The sequence below is a fragment of the Leuresthes tenuis genome, unplaced genomic scaffold (assembly GCF_036924035.1).
Source record: "Leuresthes tenuis unplaced genomic scaffold, fLeuTen1.0.hap1 SCAF_6, whole genome shotgun sequence".
Taxonomy (NCBI): domain Eukaryota; kingdom Metazoa; phylum Chordata; class Actinopteri; order Atheriniformes; family Atherinopsidae; genus Leuresthes; species Leuresthes tenuis.
This window is the reverse complement of record NW_027325360.1, coordinates 24,525,517-24,544,215: the sequence shown is the minus strand read 5'-3', so window position 1 is coordinate 24,544,215 and position 18,699 is coordinate 24,525,517. Positions and strand designations below refer to the sequence as shown.

General features: G+C 42.7%; 2 protein-coding genes across 6 annotated transcripts in view; one reads left to right on the top strand and one right to left on the bottom strand.

Moving 5' to 3' along the window:
- The first annotated feature begins 2,345 nt into the window (after positions 1-2,345).
- Positions 2,346-9,957, top strand: rflna (refilin A). Its single transcript, XM_072388373.1, has 4 exons — positions 2,346-2,604; positions 2,733-3,104; positions 7,147-7,256; positions 7,403-9,957. Exons 2-4 carry the CDS (start codon positions 2,886-2,888, stop codon positions 7,734-7,736), a joined length of 663 nt encoding a protein of 220 aa, XP_072244474.1. The 5' UTR covers positions 2,346-2,604; positions 2,733-2,885; the 3' UTR covers positions 7,737-9,957.
- Positions 9,958-11,946: 1,989 nt separating this feature from the next.
- ncor2 (nuclear receptor corepressor 2) overlaps positions 11,947-18,699 on the bottom strand; it is an 83,188-nt gene continuing 76,435 nt past the window's right edge. For all 5 annotated transcript variants that reach the window (XM_072388378.1, XM_072388375.1, XM_072388380.1 and 2 more), the window contains 8 exons: positions 18,370-18,488; positions 18,033-18,205; positions 17,766-17,900; positions 16,205-16,347; positions 16,063-16,116; positions 15,723-15,914; positions 15,112-15,291; positions 11,947-15,003 (listed from right to left, as the gene is read on the bottom strand). In XM_072388378.1, coding sequence (XP_072244479.1) covers positions 14,807-15,003; positions 15,112-15,291; positions 15,723-15,914; positions 16,063-16,116; positions 16,205-16,347; positions 17,766-17,900; positions 18,033-18,205; positions 18,370-18,488 — 1,193 coding nt within the window. In that variant the 3' untranslated portion in view covers positions 11,947-14,806. The remainder of the gene's footprint in view (positions 15,004-15,111; positions 15,292-15,722; positions 15,915-16,062; positions 16,117-16,204; positions 16,348-17,765; positions 17,901-18,032; positions 18,206-18,369; positions 18,489-18,699) is intronic.

Below are 18,699 nucleotides of genomic sequence, written 5' to 3'. Positions count from 1 at the left end.
CACTTAATAGACAAAGCGTCTATACAGCCGAATCTCAAAAGAAAACAGATGACAAATACATTTTTCCACATGTCCAAAACATGGCGTGTCACAAGCCCTGCTAAGAAAAATCACAGTATTATGCCAGTGTGTACATAGCCTGTTGTTTCGAGAGGGGCAGCTACATGATGGGAGCCATGAACCACAAATAATAAAATGTGTAACCATTGACAATGTGTACATTTCTAACCACGTCTAAATCTAAACATGTATTTTAAATCTAACCTGAACAATACATATATGTTATCCATTTGTGGGTGAGAGAGAAGTAAAAAAGTAAGAGCACAGTGGAAAATGGTTTCTTTGAACCAGTCTCAAGATTGTGTGCTTTTTGTAGCATCCCCATCCTACCTCTTTATAAACATCTGTGATCAAATCAACCGTGGTGAATGTCTCAATCACCCTGCAGGCAAAAATGGATGCGAGACATCTATGACATTACACAGCAACACTTAATGAGACAAGCCACACATCATCCAATAGCAAGAAGTTGAAAGTCACGTGTTTTCACAAAATTAGACGTTTGCTGCATCTCCATCTTTGTAAAGGTAAAATACTTAATCGAAAACGTAATCATTGTATAATTTCTTATCCCTTATTATGAAGCAGGGCTTGTCCCAGTGGAGCAACATAGCTATTATATGTTCTGGTTTAGCGATGGGTTGACCTTTAATGTTCCACAGTCTCAGCTCACCTACTTTGAGCTCTACATAACAGCTGAACAGAGACACACTGACGCCTCTTTATTACCTCGTGATTACAATGATTTGTTTTCTGCCCCAGTCTCTTCTCCACTGTCTAACATTGTGTCTGTTTTTCATCTGTTTTTCTATGCTGCAGTCAAATCCAGGCCTTGATATGTACCAATGAGAACAGCATGTCACTCAAACGTCTGAAAGGGGAGCAGTTTGTCGTGGAGGTGGTACCATGGAGACAGTCATAAGGTCACTAAAAATGAAAAACAAAATGTTGATCTACGTTTTACTTTAGCATTTATGTCCTGGAAAAACAAACTAGATTATGAGGGAGAATGGCAACAATATGGAAAAGAAAAATAAATCCTAAATAGCATCTATTAACATGCTGACAAAATTAGTTATGTGCAGGTTTTTTAAAAGTGGGTTTACTTACTAAAGCAGCGCAAGTGATTGTTTGCCCACCATCCAAAGAAGCTCCCAGGGACCCCATGCAGTCTGTTACAACAGGAAGTGATGCCATTTGACTCTAGTGGACCACAGCTTCTGATAAATATCACAACTGGGCAGCAGGAGTGACTCCTGGACAGCAGAACACAGAGAGAGCTGCCTGTTGCTAACCAGACTAATATAATGAATCTGCAGGTTACTGTCACTTTTGGAGCTTCTTTGTGAGAAGCATTTGGGTGGGTTGAGTCGGTTAGATTTAGGCATGTGGTTAAGGGAACTAATCTAACACTAATGCTTTCTCCTTCATGTCAAGCAACTGTAGATATGACTGTACCTTTGGGTCAACTATAAGTCAGAGCAGTCTTTCATATTGCTGTCTTTAAGACTAAGTGTTTATTGTTTGTCAGTAGAGACTGTACCAGCCTCCTCAGGCACCACCATCCCACTGAGTAAGCATGTGTGTGTAAAATTGGAGCTGATAGATAAAAAGCCCAATGTTAGTGAGTGTAAGTGTTGAGGCTTAATGTGACTACTGCTATTCTTATATAATAGTAATAATAACTAAATAACAAATTATCAATAGAAACACATAACATGTTCATTCAATAATGACACTCTAATAATAACACAACTAATAATTTATTACTGGGATGATATTACCTCCTAATTACTATTTAATCATGAGTGCAAAATATTGATTTTGATGATTAAGTTATTAGTAACTACCTGATAATTACCCCAGTATTATTAACTGAAAATGACCAAGTAGTGTCATTTGAAATCCTTCCAACTGAATGGTTGATATTAAACTCTCAAGTGGGATGTTTCCTTTCTAAGTTGATTCTAGGTGTATTGCCAGCTGGTCATTGCCTCCTCAATTTCGACGCCTTCTATCAAGCAGATTAAATTAAAGATGTTCTCACTGATAAATGTCCAGCTGCTAATTATGACTTGGAGAATTAACTGCGGCAGATAGGACCCTGTCTAATTAGCTCGAAGGCGCAACAATGGGGTCGCTTTACACACTCGGCAAAGCTGCAGTGCACAGCAGGAGTGAAGGGACGTGCTCGCCCCTGTCGGTTGTGCATGGAAGTGGTCCAGATCATGAGGGCTGGACGAGATCCAGGTGCGGAAAAAAGAGAGAAAAAAAAGCCTGGCAGGATCATCAAGAGAGAGCTCTCCAGTGGAGCGCACACACATAGTGCGCACACTCAAACACAGAGCAAAGCAGAGGAGAGGAGTCCTCATCCAGATCGGTGCCAGACCCACTGTAAACTTTCTGTTTTGTGAGGATTTTACTGCGTTTTTGTTTGTTTGTTTAATTTTGAAGACACACAGAGTCTTTTTCAGGTTTCTTTCCGATTTCTTCACACGTTTTGTATAAAGTTTCGGAATAAATACGATCCTTTCCGACGCGCAGGTACAGTATGGTTTGAAGATAAATAGCTGAATGTTGAGTCGGTGTCACTTTGTGCAGTTTTGCCCACATCGAGTCGCTAAATGGTTGAATATCATTTCTCGATCTTCTCTCCTCTTCTCCACTTGCAGAAATCCAAAGTTAGAAGTCCAAAAAAACTTCTCCCAGGATTGTTTCTCGAAAACACCGCAACGCGCAGCAGCTCAGAGCGCTTCGGGGAAAAAAGAAAAACTTGTCAGAGCGACTTTGTCTTGAGGTGTTTTTTCACCCGAGTCGTCCCAGAAATGGTGGGGCACCTACATTTACAAGCAATGGATGACAGCCTTAAAGGAAAGAACCGGGAAGGGCTACTCGACAGTCCGGATTCGGGGTTGCCCCCCAGTCCCAGCCCGCCCTTCTGCTCACTTTCCCCGGCTCTGATCGAGTCGCGCTCCGGCAGCTGCACGACGCCTGTCGAGAGCCAGCATGGATATTATAAAAAGGAATGCAGAGAGGGCAAACTGGTAAGAAACCTGCTGCTGTATTTAGTTCAATTTTTAATATGCAGGTCTGTTTTATTTTCAGAATAATTTGGCAGCCAGTACTTTACTGACTCAAATTAATCGGGTATAGGCAATGGGTAGATGGATGCTTTATAGACACTGCCGTGAATTATTTTCAATGATTAAAATAAATTTTAAAAAACCAATAAATGACAAATAGAGACGCTGCCCTGAGACAAATTGAAAGTCTGAGAGCATTTTTGTGTTTGGCCAGAAACTGATTTCAGTCTCTCTCACACAACATCTGGAAGCTCTCTTTCTCAGGACGGAATTCCTTAGTTGCAAACTTCTGATGTTGCACTCATGCAGAGGATGCCACTGGCCCTCATTAAGCGGCTGCAGAAATGTGTGTTCTTTCTCACTGCGGGGCATCAACCAGGTCCTGAATGCACAGATGTCGCAAAGCCTAGTGAGTTAGTACTGTAGGCCCAGTTGTGTCTCCAAACTGGGGTCCAGGGACTCCCAGAGGTCCAGTGGGTTTCAGCAGGATGATTATTGATGCTTCAGTACCATGTATGTGAGCAAAGGTGTGAGTAACAAAAAGATAACTGGTGCCACCAAATTTCAGTCCCTCTTCTTACAGCTTGCCCGATAAGAACAGTCAACATCTGTCATGTTGACAAAAAGGATAGAGAGTTTTGATTAGAATCAAATCTGTAAACTTTGTGATTTCAGTAGGCCAGACTTTCAGATGCTAAAACCTTTAACAAGGTTTAAATAAACAAATAATCAGGAGGCCTGCGTTGTCCCCCTTCTCCTGAAATCGGTTTAAATGGGAAAATTTGTTGTAAACCAGGCCTGTACTTGTCCAACCTGTTTGGATTGGAACCTTTCAAAGTGTAGCCTACTCTCTGTCATACACTGCCTTTTTCTATGACTTATGGGCCATTTAACCAAAGAATGACTATTTTCTACTCTCAGATTTTCAAGTTGAGCTACTAGAGGAAGGTCAAACAGTAGAATGTAGTTTTTCTACATTGTAGACCAATTCTGAAGACATTCAAACACATGGAGTTGAGTGGTTAACAAAAAGAACACAGCATGCTTTAAGCTTTAGATTAATTAGGAGACCGGTTTAATCTATATTACATGTACATCCTGTTGTATCCTGCTCAGTCTGTTAAGATTTATTTACTAAAAGCTGAGAATCTGGAAGTTGAGAAGTGAAAGGGTTTCACAGAATGGCACAGTGAATGAGGATCTGTTTGTACTGTACTTGAAATGTATATCAGAATCTGGAAACCAATGTGCAGGTTGTAAAGCCTGTGCTTGTGGATACGTAGGGTCAGTAATTATTGAAGACCCAGTGTGTTATTTGCTATTAACAGCTTCAAACAGTCCCTGCTTGGATATCCCTAAAAGCAGCAGCATGACTTATGTTTTTTGCTTAATAAAGAGCACTCTCCTCTCAGGGATTTAGTTCTTGCTCACAAATCTAAAAAATGTTCAGCAATGTGTGCAACATTTCCATGATAAATCATCTTTCCAGACCGTTGGTGCACCTTAAGGCAATAGTAGCACCTATTTATCTGAGGAGCCATCACAGAAAAATAAGATGATTTGAATATTTTCCAATGGAACAAAGTTTTGTGGCGCTTTGCCACAGTTTTTATTTTTCTTTCAAAGGGTAAATGCATTTCAATGCCACATCCTGCTGTGACCTGTGTGTCAAACAAGACGAGGCTGATTTAAGTGAAAATCATTTCCAGGTCACTCCCAGTTTCCAGACCCATCAGAACATGTCTGTGCAGGTCGTGTTTGCTTTGAAAGTGTTTGAGGGAGGACTCAGAAAAGCAGCACCATGTCCCGGGAGCTGTATTGTTCTGCTGAAGCCTCTCTCTCTCTCTCACACACACACACACACACACACACACATAAAACTATTAGTATGACTTCTCTGATTTTCAGTATCTCTTATTAAAGATCTGTCTGTTTAGGTGCTGCTCCTATTTGCTCTTGGCTGGCTTGTGAGCTCGGTTTTTCTTCTTTCCAACTCTATTTTTGTGTTGTTTTTGTGTGCCACCTTAGAACAATCCTCAAGCTCTATTTTGGGGTGCAGAGGCCTGTTTGAGCGGCAGCAGGCTGTTGCATAAGTGTTTGATGACCTCTCACTTCTAAATTAAACAGGGATAAATACTCAGACAGCCTGTCTGTTTTCAAACTTCAAATTCAAAACGTCAAATTCATGCTGATGCAGGATAATAATCTTTATACCTCAATCTCTTTTCTGTCTTTTTTTTTACATGTGAAGAAATTTACAAAAGGGATCAGATGCATGTAAATATATGTATGTGGTCATGTAAGGTTGTGTTCAGTTCACGGAGGTGGCTCAACTGTTGGTGGATTAGACAGAGACAGGCAGGAGGCAGGCCTCATGACCTTTTCTAAATCTGCCTTGCGGTGTGATACAGATGCACTCCCATCAACAACATCCATGCAAACACAGGATGTAAAGTCTGAGGCTTTGATTTAACAAACAGCCAGCAGCTGGAAATCTGTGTTTGGGTTGGCGTTTCTCTCAGTTGCTCTGCATTGTGCATTGTACATTGTGTGGGCTGCTCAGCTGCAGACTATTTCTTCTGGGCAGCAATGTGCTTCCAGGCAGGTTTAGGCTTTGTGTGTGCTTGTTGGGGGATCTGTTGACCCTCTGTTCGCATTTGCTCTGCATACATTGCCAGAACTCTCTGTGCCGAAGTACCTAGAATATCCTCCTTGCTGAAGCAGTGGAGGAAAGACATTCACATACCTGCACAGTGTGCCCGGGTCATGAACTAACAGCGGCTGATAACTGACAGCCTGCAGATTCAGTTCACTTTGTCCCGCGTTGCAAAACTAACAGAGTTGCAAGTTCAGCGCCACCGTTCTGATAGTGTGTGTGGATGATGGTGGGCAGGAGGTAAGACGAGCTTCACGAAGTGATCTGTTGCGCCCTTGGCCTGTTCTTGCTCGTCTCCTCTAGCGGCATGTGCAGTCAGACCACAGCATGTGACAGCCTCCCCTGTGTAATGTGAGAGGTGCCACAGTTGTGTTTGAGGTGTTGTTTAATTCAGACCGATAGTGTTTGGAAACACATCTGTGAGGAAAACAGTCAGTTGTAGTCTGTGGTATCTGAACTCTGGGGGCTGCTCTTTGTGTCCCCTTCAGGCTCCAGTGTCGATTAACTGCGCTGTTGACTGAAAATCTTAAGTTTTGTCACTTCATTCGGATAAAACAGGTCATTTAAAGATATGTGCTTGGGATACTCTGATGGACATTTTTGATGACTTGATTGTAAAAATAACAGTAAATTAATTTGTGGTTGAAATATTAGACGTACCCTGAGCACCTATTATAGGGGTCAAACTAAAGATACTTAAACATTAGTCTCCTAATGAGCCAGTAAGTGACACGGAGCAACACACTGCATCTGAACCAGTGAAGGAGTTGTTGTTTTGAACTTGACCACTGACCTCTCCTGCATATCCTGGCTTTGTCACCTGACTGTCACCTTGTTAACATTTTCAAACAGTGCTATCTTCACTCAGCCGGGCCACCAGCAGCTCCACAGACTTGCCTTTTTCCTTTTCTTCAACATCTGTTAGCTTATTTTCCTAACACATTCAGGCGGTGTCTGGCTCACACGTCTCTATCCAGCCTGAACTGCAGTGGAATGTTGTGAGAAAGAGATTTTCCACCAACAACTTACTTGGCTGGGCCCACGCTATGTAATTATTTCAATTAAAACAGAAGTGTTGCCCTGACTGCTGTGATTCTTGTCTGACTGCTGTCGCAGTAACAGTCTTGCCATCGATAAGGCAAGTTCTCATGTGGGAGGTTTAAGGCGTGTTTTCCTGGAGAGGGTGGGAAGTGCAATGTTTTTAATTTGGGTCGCTGGCTCTGTTGAAACTCCTCAACAATGCTGGTATTTTTCAATGGAGTTCCTTGAAAGGACGCATTCAAAGTTTACGGTTCAGCATGTCATGCATGTTGGTGTTAGATTGTAACTCGTGTTTCCTTTGTGCAGCTGCCCTACCTGTTGCTGAACTCGACAGGAACAGACCCAAAAACTCGAATGCACCCTGTGTTCTTTGGAGAGAGCATCGAAGTCAACCCCAAACCAGAGCAGGAAATCAAGTAAGAGATCCCCGATATTATTGGAAGTAGCAGTGTCTGCAGTGTGGTGGTTTGTTTCTTATTTCAAACAATGCTGTCATGTTAACACTGACACCTAGTGATTAGGTTCAGATGAGTTTCTGAACAGCTGGCTTCTCATTTTCCAGGTGCAGCTCAGAGGTCAAGTACGACTCCGACAAGCATTACAGAGACCGGGTGTTGTGCGCCCCAGTTCCCACGCCCACCTCCTTCAGCGAGACAGTGGTGGCAGTGCGGAACTGCACATGGAGGAGCTACAAGACCCAGGTGTACCTGGAGCCTCGGCAGAGGCCTATCAGCTACCAGAGCACCACCATCATCTACCCAAAGCACGCCAAGAACACTTATCGTACCACACTCAACTACAGCGCCACAGGCTCTCGCCGCTGGTTCGTCTCCACAGTGCAGCTGGAGTCCAGTGAGGATACGAGCCCCTGTATCATCTACACAGAGGACCTGTAGAGCCCAGATTGTTAGAGGGCTACACAGTGTTCTTCTCTCTTTTTCTCTCTTTCTTTGTGTTTCATTTGGGAGGACTTGGAACTTGGAAAGGCCCACACTGAAAGGGAAATACCTGGATCCCCTGAAAAACCCCACTCTGAAACTCTGGGAACCAGTTTGTGACATCACACCTGAGTGTATTAAGATTTCCTTCTGTTGCAGTCTTTAAAAGGGCCGCTGACAGTTTAAAGCTGCACTACAATGGTTTAATGTCTTATTTAATACAAAAGCTGATAAACTGGGAGCCTCTGCTCTATTTCAGGTTGGATTGTAACCTTAGTGAAGGTAACAATCAGATCACAGATATCTGCGTGTACAGGGAAAAGCAAAGATGACACGTGTTGCGGATTTTAGCCAAGCCTGCGCAAACCCGGTCACACGAATGCAAAGCTTACTAAATATAGCTTTATTGCACTTGTTTTCTATATGTCACAGTTCTCTCAGAGGACTTTGGCAGTGCAGTGGGGAATTTCTGTGCCGCATCTGAAAACTTGGACCAAAGACAGTTTGAACAGTTTATTTCCTTCTAGTAACTCCACACACTTAGACAGAAAGCTTGCAGAATGCCACTTAGCTGCAGCTTGCTTCGTTTGATCGAGAGGTGAGACTGAAGAGGGATCCCAACATGGTGATTAAAGCTGTCTGAATAGGCCTCTGGGAACTCTCCAACATTATATTCAGCAATGTCAGATAACAACAGTTGTTAGCTTGCTGTTAATACTGCAGTGAAGGTGTTTTTTTTATATATATATAAACAGCTTCTTGTCTGGTCTTTAAGAGTTGCTGAAGATCTGCAGAGCAAAAACCAAAGATAATGTTTGGGTGGTTCAAAAACAAACCGTAGTTGTTATTTATTAAAACTAAAAAAAACATAATTCATCAGAGCTGTGTGGGTGTCGGACCACAGGACCTGTAGTTAGAAGATGGTGGAGAGCAGGGCCTTTCAGAAAGGTGGAAGTCCTTGTATGATAAGCCTGTTTTCAATCGACTCACTTCTAACCTGCCTTGGTGCCAAATGTTGGAGTTTGCCACAAAAAAACAAACTATAGATAATCAGAGGGAAACAATTAACCCTCTCTGACACAAATCTCAGTACAGAGAAAACTGTACTCAGCTGCCACGAAGCAAGTCAAAAGTAGGAACCATTTCCAGCTGCGGTTTGTTTAGTGGTTAGGTTAGTCTGTTTCAGCTGCGCCTCAAAAATATGACAAAAACGGTTTTGGACTGGGAGAAACCAGCCATTTGGAAAGTCTAAGCCGGTTAAAATGTCACTAATGTAATATTAGAACAGATGTCAACTTGTACCATGACAGGAATGCAGTTAACTTGGCCATTGGAGCTAACGCTGTTAGCAAATCTAACTTGTGTTTGATCACATGAGCTGTATATCTGGAGTAATTCATGCCCATTTCAGATTTAAGCAGCATCTCATCAAAAGTATATCAAACATGTTGAAGAGTGAAACCATGACACTACATCAGATTTCCCTGTTGAAGATGTATTTTTTTCTGTGCTGTATGTGTATGTCTCATATATCTATTGAAATTTAAATATATATATATATAGATTGCTGAACATGGCAAATATTGATACTTCTGACTTTACCTCAAATTTTCTTGGGTATCAGATTTATTTCTTTGCAAAAATGTATTCCTGATTCTCAGTCGAGGTCTTGCGCTCGTTTCATTTCATGGTTTGAAGGGTAGGAGAGCGCGGAGCTGAGGCAGTGCATCTGCACTGTAAGAGGGGTGTTAAAGAGAAAAGAACAGTAAGTAGTCAGAGAAAGAGTGAGACAGGAGGACCCGCTCCTTCAAAAAAAAAAAGAAAAGGAAAATTACAGACGAGATGGCTCAGGAGAAGGCTTTTTATATAAAACAGTGAAGATCCTGGGAGGAGTTTAGCGATGTGTTGAAGGTCTGTGAAATGTCAGAGAAAGATGAGAGAACGTTGATGGGTGTCAGCTTAAGTACCTTGGTGATTTCATGTGTGATTCTTTTGTTTTCCAACACTTGATTTTGTTACTGTAAAATATTTTCCTATTGTATATGTTGCATCAAGGCACTTCATAATTCTCTTTATATTTTTGTACGTCAATCATTGTTTTCTGTCCTGATCAAAGAAAAAATTATTTAAAAAGATGTATATCCTGAATGAATAAATGGAAAGACGACTCCCAAATGCTTACACGGCTTTATGAGGATTTGTTGCTTTGTTTCCATCGGAGGTCATCTGCTGTTCCTGCTTATCACATTTTCAGTTTTTCAGAATGTGAATACAGGCCTATAAGCGTCATCAGTCTGGTATTATTTAAAGAATGACAGAAAACACATTTTCCTCTACCATCTTCCCTTCTATGTGCAGAAGAACACAGACTGTAAATTAAGGTGCCAACTGTTCTGTATGTACAGGCGTTAAATATCAGACTGCAACTAAAATAACAGCAGCTCCTGCAGCCGGTGTTGGCGCAGAGTTTAGGATCGGTGCCTCAGGGTCTCTCCACAGCAGCTCACATTATTCAGAGCCTCGCCGGTCTCTGAGCTGTGGATAAGACCAAGGTGCCCCCTGATGGTGAGACTGCTAACAGGCCTGAACACAGTTTTGTATTTAATAAGGTCTCGCTCGTCTAAGGTGGTTCATTTTCAATGAAATAACTAGAACTGTTCAAATGTTTGAACTGACATCAGGTGTAAAAATCAGCTGACTGCACCACTTTCTTATTATGCATTTAAAACGTAACGGGTGCAAAAGCTTCAGCTCGATCGGTACACAGACACGCTGCAGGAGTGAAGCAGAACAGCTTTTTAGCACTAAATCAAAGACTGCAAACCGGCGATTTAAGGTACTGATGGGTTTAATGAAAACTGTGTCCCTCCACTCCAGATATATGAATAAAATTTCCTTTTTGGTCCTTAGAAATGTTTTACTTTCAAACATTTACCTTATCAGTCATTTAAAGATACTACGTGGAGCTTTAGCTATTAGTAATGCTTTTGAGGGATGTTTTTTAACTGCTTGCTTGGAGAAACTACAGGAGTCACATGGGGGTTTACCACCAAACCATATCATCTTGAAGCAGTTACACAGGAATGATAAATATCAAACAAACTGAATGTTTGCATGTTAAGTCTGACCTTTAGAAGTTAGATATTTAGATTTATGATCATCTCAATCTGATTGTCCACATGGAACAATGGATTATAGTCCAGTCCGGAGTAAGAACATCTCTACTTTTGGGTTTGTTCGCTTTACTTTTATCAGGCATTATATATAATATATTGTGAACGAGACATGAACATGAACGAGAATTCAATTTCAACTCTAAAAACTTATAAAGGGAACTTTTTTTTTTCTTTCCTCTAGTTCCCTTTAGATGGATATTTCACATCGTAGCAAATCATGTCGCACTGTTCACAGCATGAAATATGACCCAAGCTGCAAATCTCAGTCATTTCCCCAAACAAGGCAGTGCAAACACATAAAGCTGTCATCACCCCAGAAATCATGTTCACCCAAGGTATCAATGCTCCCACATTTAAGATAAAGCCTTTTCAAGCATACCTCGACGCGCGGACTCTGGATGCTGTATCCTTCATGACAGTGAGCATCAACCCATTAATTACAGATTACTTGCCTTCACTGAACAAATCGCAGGCTAAAAATTCCAGAGTAGCTATCAACATGCTGTGAATATTCAAGAATTCATCAACTCTGTAAGTGGAGTTAAGACATACTCCTTTAAAGCCACTCAATTAACACCAACATACAAGTATCCCTGAACACAGAATAAACTTAAAAATGGCACTTTTTTCTTTGGTGTGCATGTTATGAGTTGAGGAAGGATAATTAATGAAAAATCACAACATGTTACTTCACTGTTTGAAAAGCAGAACTCATGAAAGTCGCATAAACAACGATATCGCGCCGTTTGACCTCAACGAGCTGCTGATCTCCAGCAGATCAAAAACAGCAACTTTATGAGACGTCGGTCACCACAGGAAGATGACAGCTGGCAACATACTCAGATGGATCTCCTTCAGACTTCAGTCTGAAGTTTAACCTGCAACTGAAAAATGTGTGTGTACTGCCCCCTGCTGGACCCGAATTTACTGCATTACCTGCTTTAACGATAATTCAATACAGATGCCAACAAATGGGACTCTGACACAATGAGTGGCAATAAGCTTTTTATTTAAACATTAAGGCAGTGTCTCTTTTTTTGTTTGTTTTTCATTTTTACACTGCTATCCACAAAGCTTGCTGGTGGGCATGTAGAATTTAACCATGTGAATATTTCTTTTTCTTTTTGTAATACCAACCTTGAAGCAAGCCACATAAATATTTACATCTCTTCAGTTGTATATACAATCCTTGCTATTATACAGTGGGTTATAATAAAAAAAAAAAAAAAAAAATGCACAAAATGGTTGAACAATGTCTGTTTTTGCCGATCCCCCACCCACCATCCAGGGAACATGTGATCAACTTTGTCCTTTTTCGGTCTGAATGATTCATACGATTTATGATGACAAAGGTGTGCATTTAACAAACTTATAAGAGCAAAAAGAAAACTGGATGCATGTTAAAAACTAATTTCAGTGTACTTTTAAAAACAACATGTTAGTCATCGGTTAAGGGACAGCTGGATATGGCTTAGTCTGTTTAGCGTCACATTCTTACATTTCAGCAGAGGAACAATGATACACATATAGAGTGACCAACGTACAGCCTGGCTGTTATTTTTGAGTTTTTTGCCTTGAACGATGAAATTACGAACCTTCCATTGGTTTTGATTGATTGAGAACAAAGGACTAAAACACAGCTGAGATGAGCTGTCTGCAGGTGAGGCATGCTGGACACTTCACCATCGGACGCGAAGGATGAAGGAGGAGAGGAGGTAGTCCTATAACAGTCATGTCTGTATTGTTACAATTCACCGTGACAAAATGAGTGAGAGATGGAGGAGAGTCTTCACCAGCTTACTTGTATTTCTTCAGAGTGTTCAGCCAGAGGTGGGGGGGTGCCGACTATTCCCTGCTTGTATGATGTCACAAGCCAGAAATTTCTCACATCAATTTGCACAAAGAGCAGCCTCTAAATACTGCGCGAAAGTGGGAGAACGTGTCAACTAATGTTAAAAAATGCCATCAGAACGCCTCGTCCTCGACTTCCTCCAACCCACACACACACACACGCGCAGACACACACACACAGACACACACAGGAGGTGCGATGAAGTACACTTAAAGTGTCAAAGGTCAAATAGTGTCTGAGGCGAGCCCCGGTAAGCATGGCAGGGATGTTGTTTCGGGTTTCAAGGATGATGAGTGAAGCAGTTAAAAGCTAAGGCGGTGACCGATTTGGGGGGGGGGGGGGGGGGCGGGGGGCTGGGCGCACACACACACACAAAAGAAAAAAAAAAAAAGAAAAATTTTAATCAAGAAGTTTCATTTCATTTTTGTTTTAGATTTCCCTGTGTGGAAAGTAGAAACCCTGGCATGCGGGGCCAAAATAAAACTTGTGCGTCACTTGGTAACTTCAGTACTGTATATGTAAAATAAATGGCACTTAACACTAAGAATATCTCATAACTGTACAAAATCTGCCGGTATGAGGAGTCTCTGTGCCTCCTCGGGGCAGTAAAAGGTCAGAGGTCAGACTGTCACAACAGCTCCAAGAAAGGGTTTTAGCAGTACAGCTAGAGCTGACATTGCTAAAGACCAAGGGTCATAGAAAGATGGCTTTTTTTGTCACCACTGAAATGCAAAGAAACTCAGAGTGATGCTGCGGAATTTAGCCTTTGAGCAGCTTTAAAGGTTGGTCTGCAACCTGCTCGTAGCGGCTTAGTCATCATTTATTTCAATGTGATTGTCCCTTCGAGTGTGGGAGCGATAGAGAATACAGGCAGCAAGACCAAAAATCAAAGACTGGTGTTCAAGGATACCTCCACAACTGGATTTCTGAGCTGTTCTCGAGTCCACTTTCGGCAGCCCCTAGAAAAACAGATTCTTAAAAATGCCTTTGTGAACAGACTGACAACTAAGTGCTTAATATCCAAAAACTTTTTCAACAAACACAGACATGGTTAATATAAAAACAGTGAGAAAGTGTCACTTGTCTCAGTGCCATCCATCTGGCAAATCAACCCCTTCCCACACCGATTCCTAAAGGCTTTGCCTTTCTCCAGGGCCCTCCCTCTAACATATGACATCAGCAATGAACTACAAGTTTACCCTGTAAACCAATGATATGACCCCTCCCCCACATAACCTCTGCCCCTCAATCCCAACCCAAAAAAAGATACATAATTGCAGATAAGAGACAACAAATGACACCATCAAAAGTTCACCATCAAAATGTACTAAAGGTCTCAGCTCACAAAACACAGGACTGGACTGACATAATTCAAAAAGAGAAAAATAAAGAACCAAAACAAGAAAAACAAGATGTTGATTCCCCTCCTGTTTCGTTGCATGTATTCTTGTAGTGGTAGCAGGTACCTGCACCTGGAGTTCACTGTGAAGAAACAAATGGGTCCTCGCTGCGTGGGCCGCTGCTCTCAGGTCAAATCTGCGGTCCAATTATCTGTCACTAGAGCAGCAGTCATCGCGCGAGTGCAAGTAGATTTGACCAGTACGCCCAAAAGATACGGTCAGTTTGTCTGTATTTATAAGGCCAGTGAGGAATAGTAGTAAAGTTTAGGAAAAAAAACAACAAAAAAAAAAAAGAAAGCAAGTGATTTGTCCTTTCGAGTAGTCCTGGAGTGAATGCATAACATGTAAGTGCAAACATATACACACACAAACACACACACCCAGGGAGCACCAGAGTTCCACTTCATCACTTTTGGTCATCTCATGTGCGAGAGGACGAAGGACACGAGTCTTCATTGATGACTGATGGAGCAGATGTAGAAGGAAGGTCTGCAGACGTCTCGACAGTACTGTGCGTGTGTGTGTGTGTGCGTGTGTGTAGCTGCAGCAGCAGAGGAGGCTGACTTGTTAGCGGGTCCTGTTGTGCGGTGGCGTTTCTGGTCACTCGCTATCGGACAGGGTCTCGTACTGAGACATGAGCAGAGGTTTGGGCTCCTCCTCCCAGGAGCGACCCTGTCCAGGTCCTAACCCAGGGCCCTGCCCCCCCTGTTGGCCAGAGGAGGGGGAATGAGCTGAAACTGTCCCGCTGGGGAAACGCATTATCAGCGGGTTACATGGAAAGGGGGTTGGTGTTGAACCTGCAAAAGGGAGTAACATACTAAGTGGGAAGTCTCAAAAGCATTCTTCTCTTCCTGAAAATATCATCACATCAGTCAACAGAGAATCAGAAAGTGGAGAAAAAGTACCTGCAGACAAAGGCCGGTCCTCCCAGACACGGTTGGTGAGCGGAGTCCGTCTGTTGCAGTCTCCCTCTGAGTGGACCGAGGACACAGACGAAGGTCTCTCACTCCCGGACAGACCGGGTCCTGGGGACTTGGCCTTGCGCCCATTCGAGCGCCCATTGCCCTTTGAGGACTTTGACCCACCTGCAAACAGAGCTCCAGTGTAAAGCAGGGAGAAGCTAAGCTGCCTCTAGCCCCATACAGGGTGACCGCCACATGCAGCAGAGCGGCCTTTATGTAGACACTTTAAGGGAAAACTGACGACAAAATAATCAAATCCTTTTATGCCTTTCTTTAAACATAAATCATTGTTTGACACGGGTGTTTCACGATAGACTCGGCCAAAGAATTACATTCTAAAGGGAAAAGCTACAGAGTTTAGGCTTGTGTAGCCAAGAGATAGCTGCTTGCTACTCTGAGATAAGTTGTTTTGAGCTAAAGTTCGATGCAAAGCTTGGTGCAAACCCTTAGCGCTCTGAAAACGTCATTAAAAAAAACTCAGAGTGAGGCAGAGTGATGGAGAAAAGTGGTGTCAACAACCTTCATGTGAATAAGGGTCATTAAAGAGGTGTCACCTTGTAGGAATGAGTCCTCAGCCCGTCCGTCATTAGATGCACTGGCACCCGTTACGTTAGCTGTGTTGGATGGGGAGCGCTCCTCAGATGGATCGTCATATTTGCCCATGAGGGCCTTTCTGATAATGGCCTCCAGACCAATCGAGTTGCCAGGTGCCTCTGGAGGAGGGTGGCTGCGCACACTCACAGGCCCTATGAGTGGAAAAAAGTGCTTAAAACTTGCTCCTTTCCTAACGATCCTGTTGCAAAGCCAATCCAATTGCTTAGGGGCCACATGTGTCTCAGCCTCAACATCCACAACATTCACTAGTCTCCCAATTTGAAATATTTAACTGGTTACCTGCAGTTGTGGAGGCTGGCATATTGAAAATCTCTGTTCCCGGCTGACCAGCATCTGAAAGTGTAATCAGAGAAATCCAACATAAGATCATCTCCCATTACTTTTAATTCTCGGGACATCCCTGTGCTGAGGTCAGACTTACTGAATTCACTTTCATTGCCGACCACAGTCATCTTCTTGATCATCTCCTGCTTCTTTGACTTCACAATAGCTGAGGTGTTTTCAGTCAGTTTGCTGAAGAAAGCTGGAGGCTGGGAGGTATTGGGTGGAGAACGGGAGTCCAATCTGCATGTGGGAAAGTGGTGTCAGGTCAACACACGTACAAACAAATCAATGATATTTCCCTACTTTACAGTGTGGTTTGGTTTGAATGTTTAAATGCAAAATGTTGTGGTATAAATAGATGTAGGAGACGATGTTCGTGATGTGAAACATTCACTCATCTGCTGGGATGCTCTTTCCTGGTACAAACTGTTGTGGTGAAGAATCATTGGACTTTTTTTTTTTTAATTTACCAGCAGCATCACTATAAGGTTTACAAAGACTATGCAAAATGATGAATGGAGTATTGTTTGATCAGTCCCATGCTTTGTCCCACTGTTTGTACCAGTATACATGAGGGGGGATTTGAAAGTATTTCCAACTTTGCCCCTTTCTTTGAGAACCTACACCCTTTCACCTTCTGAATATTGGGTTTTTCCCCTGCTGACCCTTTCACTTCAGAGACCAAAATAATTGACAATAATTAAGAGGCCATGTCGAGCTGTGAACTGCACAGAGAGGTGTGTACCTTTTTGCATGAAATTCTCTGTTCTTACAGGTTTTTTCTTGTCCTGTGTACCAGCTTTTTCAGTGACCTCCAGGTCAAAGCCTGGGCTGCGATCTGCGGAGTATGAGCAGAGCGCCTTGTGTGGGGAACGACCCTGTGTGAGCACCATCCGAATGATCTGTGTGTTCTCCAATTTTGAAATTGGACTAAAAGTTGGACTAAAATTTTCTGCCCAGTTCTGGACAGACTAATATAGTATAAAAGTTTTCCTGAAGTCATTTGAATTACAGGATAACCAAAAATGTGACTTCTGGATAAAATGAAGAAGAACTTTGATCTGAAATGCAAACCACGGGGAGTAAAACACAGACTGTGTTCGTCCGTGAGCACACTTGGTAAGAGGCAGAATATATTTAGTACAACAAGAGGTCAGCCACACAAGCATCACCGCTCTAGAAGAGAAGATGATTCTCAGCTTGGCAAGCCGCAACCGCTCAGCTGAGCCTGCACACAGACACACCTTGTGTGTTTTCTGCGTGTGTCTGGTACAGAAAAAGCATGCTTCTCTGTTGTCATGCCCATGATGTTTTGACTCAGAGCCCGATGGCTGTAAAATGTACATGCCTACAGTAATAAAATAGCCAACAGGAATTAAGCGAGCGGTCGGCTATTTAAAACTACACTTTCTAAGTTGTAACACCCCCCCGACAGCTGCTGTGCGCCGTCACCAGAATCAAAACTTAACATCCAAAGAGCAGCACAGAAGCTCTCAGGTCACCCCTCCTGCCAAAGATACTATCAGCTATTCATATAGTGGGAATGTAGCTTCATAAGACACCACAAAGTCAAAGTTTGGAAGCTCTTATTTTGAATGGGCACGTGTGGCAGGTTTGACTCCAACTTTGATGCTCCGAGCACGGCAATGAGCACTTACCCTTGCTCTCCCTGCTCGTTGGTGTAGGACGCCCCTCCCTGGATCTCAGATTCAGAGTTGGTTCCAGGGGGAGACACTGGTTCAATGCAGTCATTTGAAACACTGACAGGTGAAGACTTGGCCTGAAGGGGAGACCTGGAGAATATACAGAGAAACATATTTACTCCACGTGAACTGAAAGTCAAACTATCAACATCAGTGTTTTTTTCTACTACTTCTTTTATTGAGCTGTCTTGTAAAATAAAGCGTGAGGGTCATGATTCTTACCGATCTCTGATGCATTCTCCACCCTCTGTGTAGCGGGATCCTTGGGCAGACTCCTGTGAAATGGGTGGAGGCTGGGAGGCACTGGGTGGACGGGTCAAGTCCAGCACAGGAGAGCCGTGGTAGCTTTGCTGCTGCTGTTGGCTCTGTCTGGTGTAGTCTTTAGTTATCACCTCCTGTTTGCATAAAAGAATAAAAAATGTTAGGACATTGCACAACAATTTACCTTTACCTGCTTTATCATGCATTTCTATTCCCATTTCATCATTTCTTTTTATGTAATCTGTTATCATGTTAGTTTGTGAGGGTAACTGTTCATTTTATGCTACAGCGGACTTACACTGATGTGCTGCGCCAGGGTCACCACCCTTTGGCTGCCTTTGACACAGGGGGACGGGGGCTGTTGGCCTGGAGACAGTCTCTCCTCAGAGGGGGGGCGGTAGAGACCATGTGGCGGAGCTGGGAATCAGATTCAAAGAACAAACAGATCCGCGCACGCATGCACACACACGAACACATCCACACGAGTAAACGTTAACTCGGCTTCAAGTGACGAATCAACAACTTTTAAACCTGCGTTGTTCAGAAATGTGTTTTCATCCATCAAGGCTTTGACAAATGTTTAATTTCCACATTTAATGATGCACCTGCACAGGAAAACTCAAGGTGC

What these genes read in the sequence shown, in the direction of transcription:
- rflna (XM_072388373.1), top strand. Translation starts at nt 2,886, where the DNA reads ATGGTGGGGCACCTACATTTACAAGCAATGGATGACAGCCTTAAAGGA. An exon ending in AATGCAGAGAGGGCAAACTG is followed by an intron (nt 3,105 to 7,146) that starts GTAAGAAACCTG and finishes TCCTTTGTGCAG; the next exon opens with CTGCCCTACCTGTTGCTGAA. An exon ending in AAACCAGAGCAGGAAATCAA is followed by an intron (nt 7,257 to 7,402) that starts GTAAGAGATCCC and finishes CTCATTTTCCAG; the next exon opens with GTGCAGCTCAGAGGTCAAGT.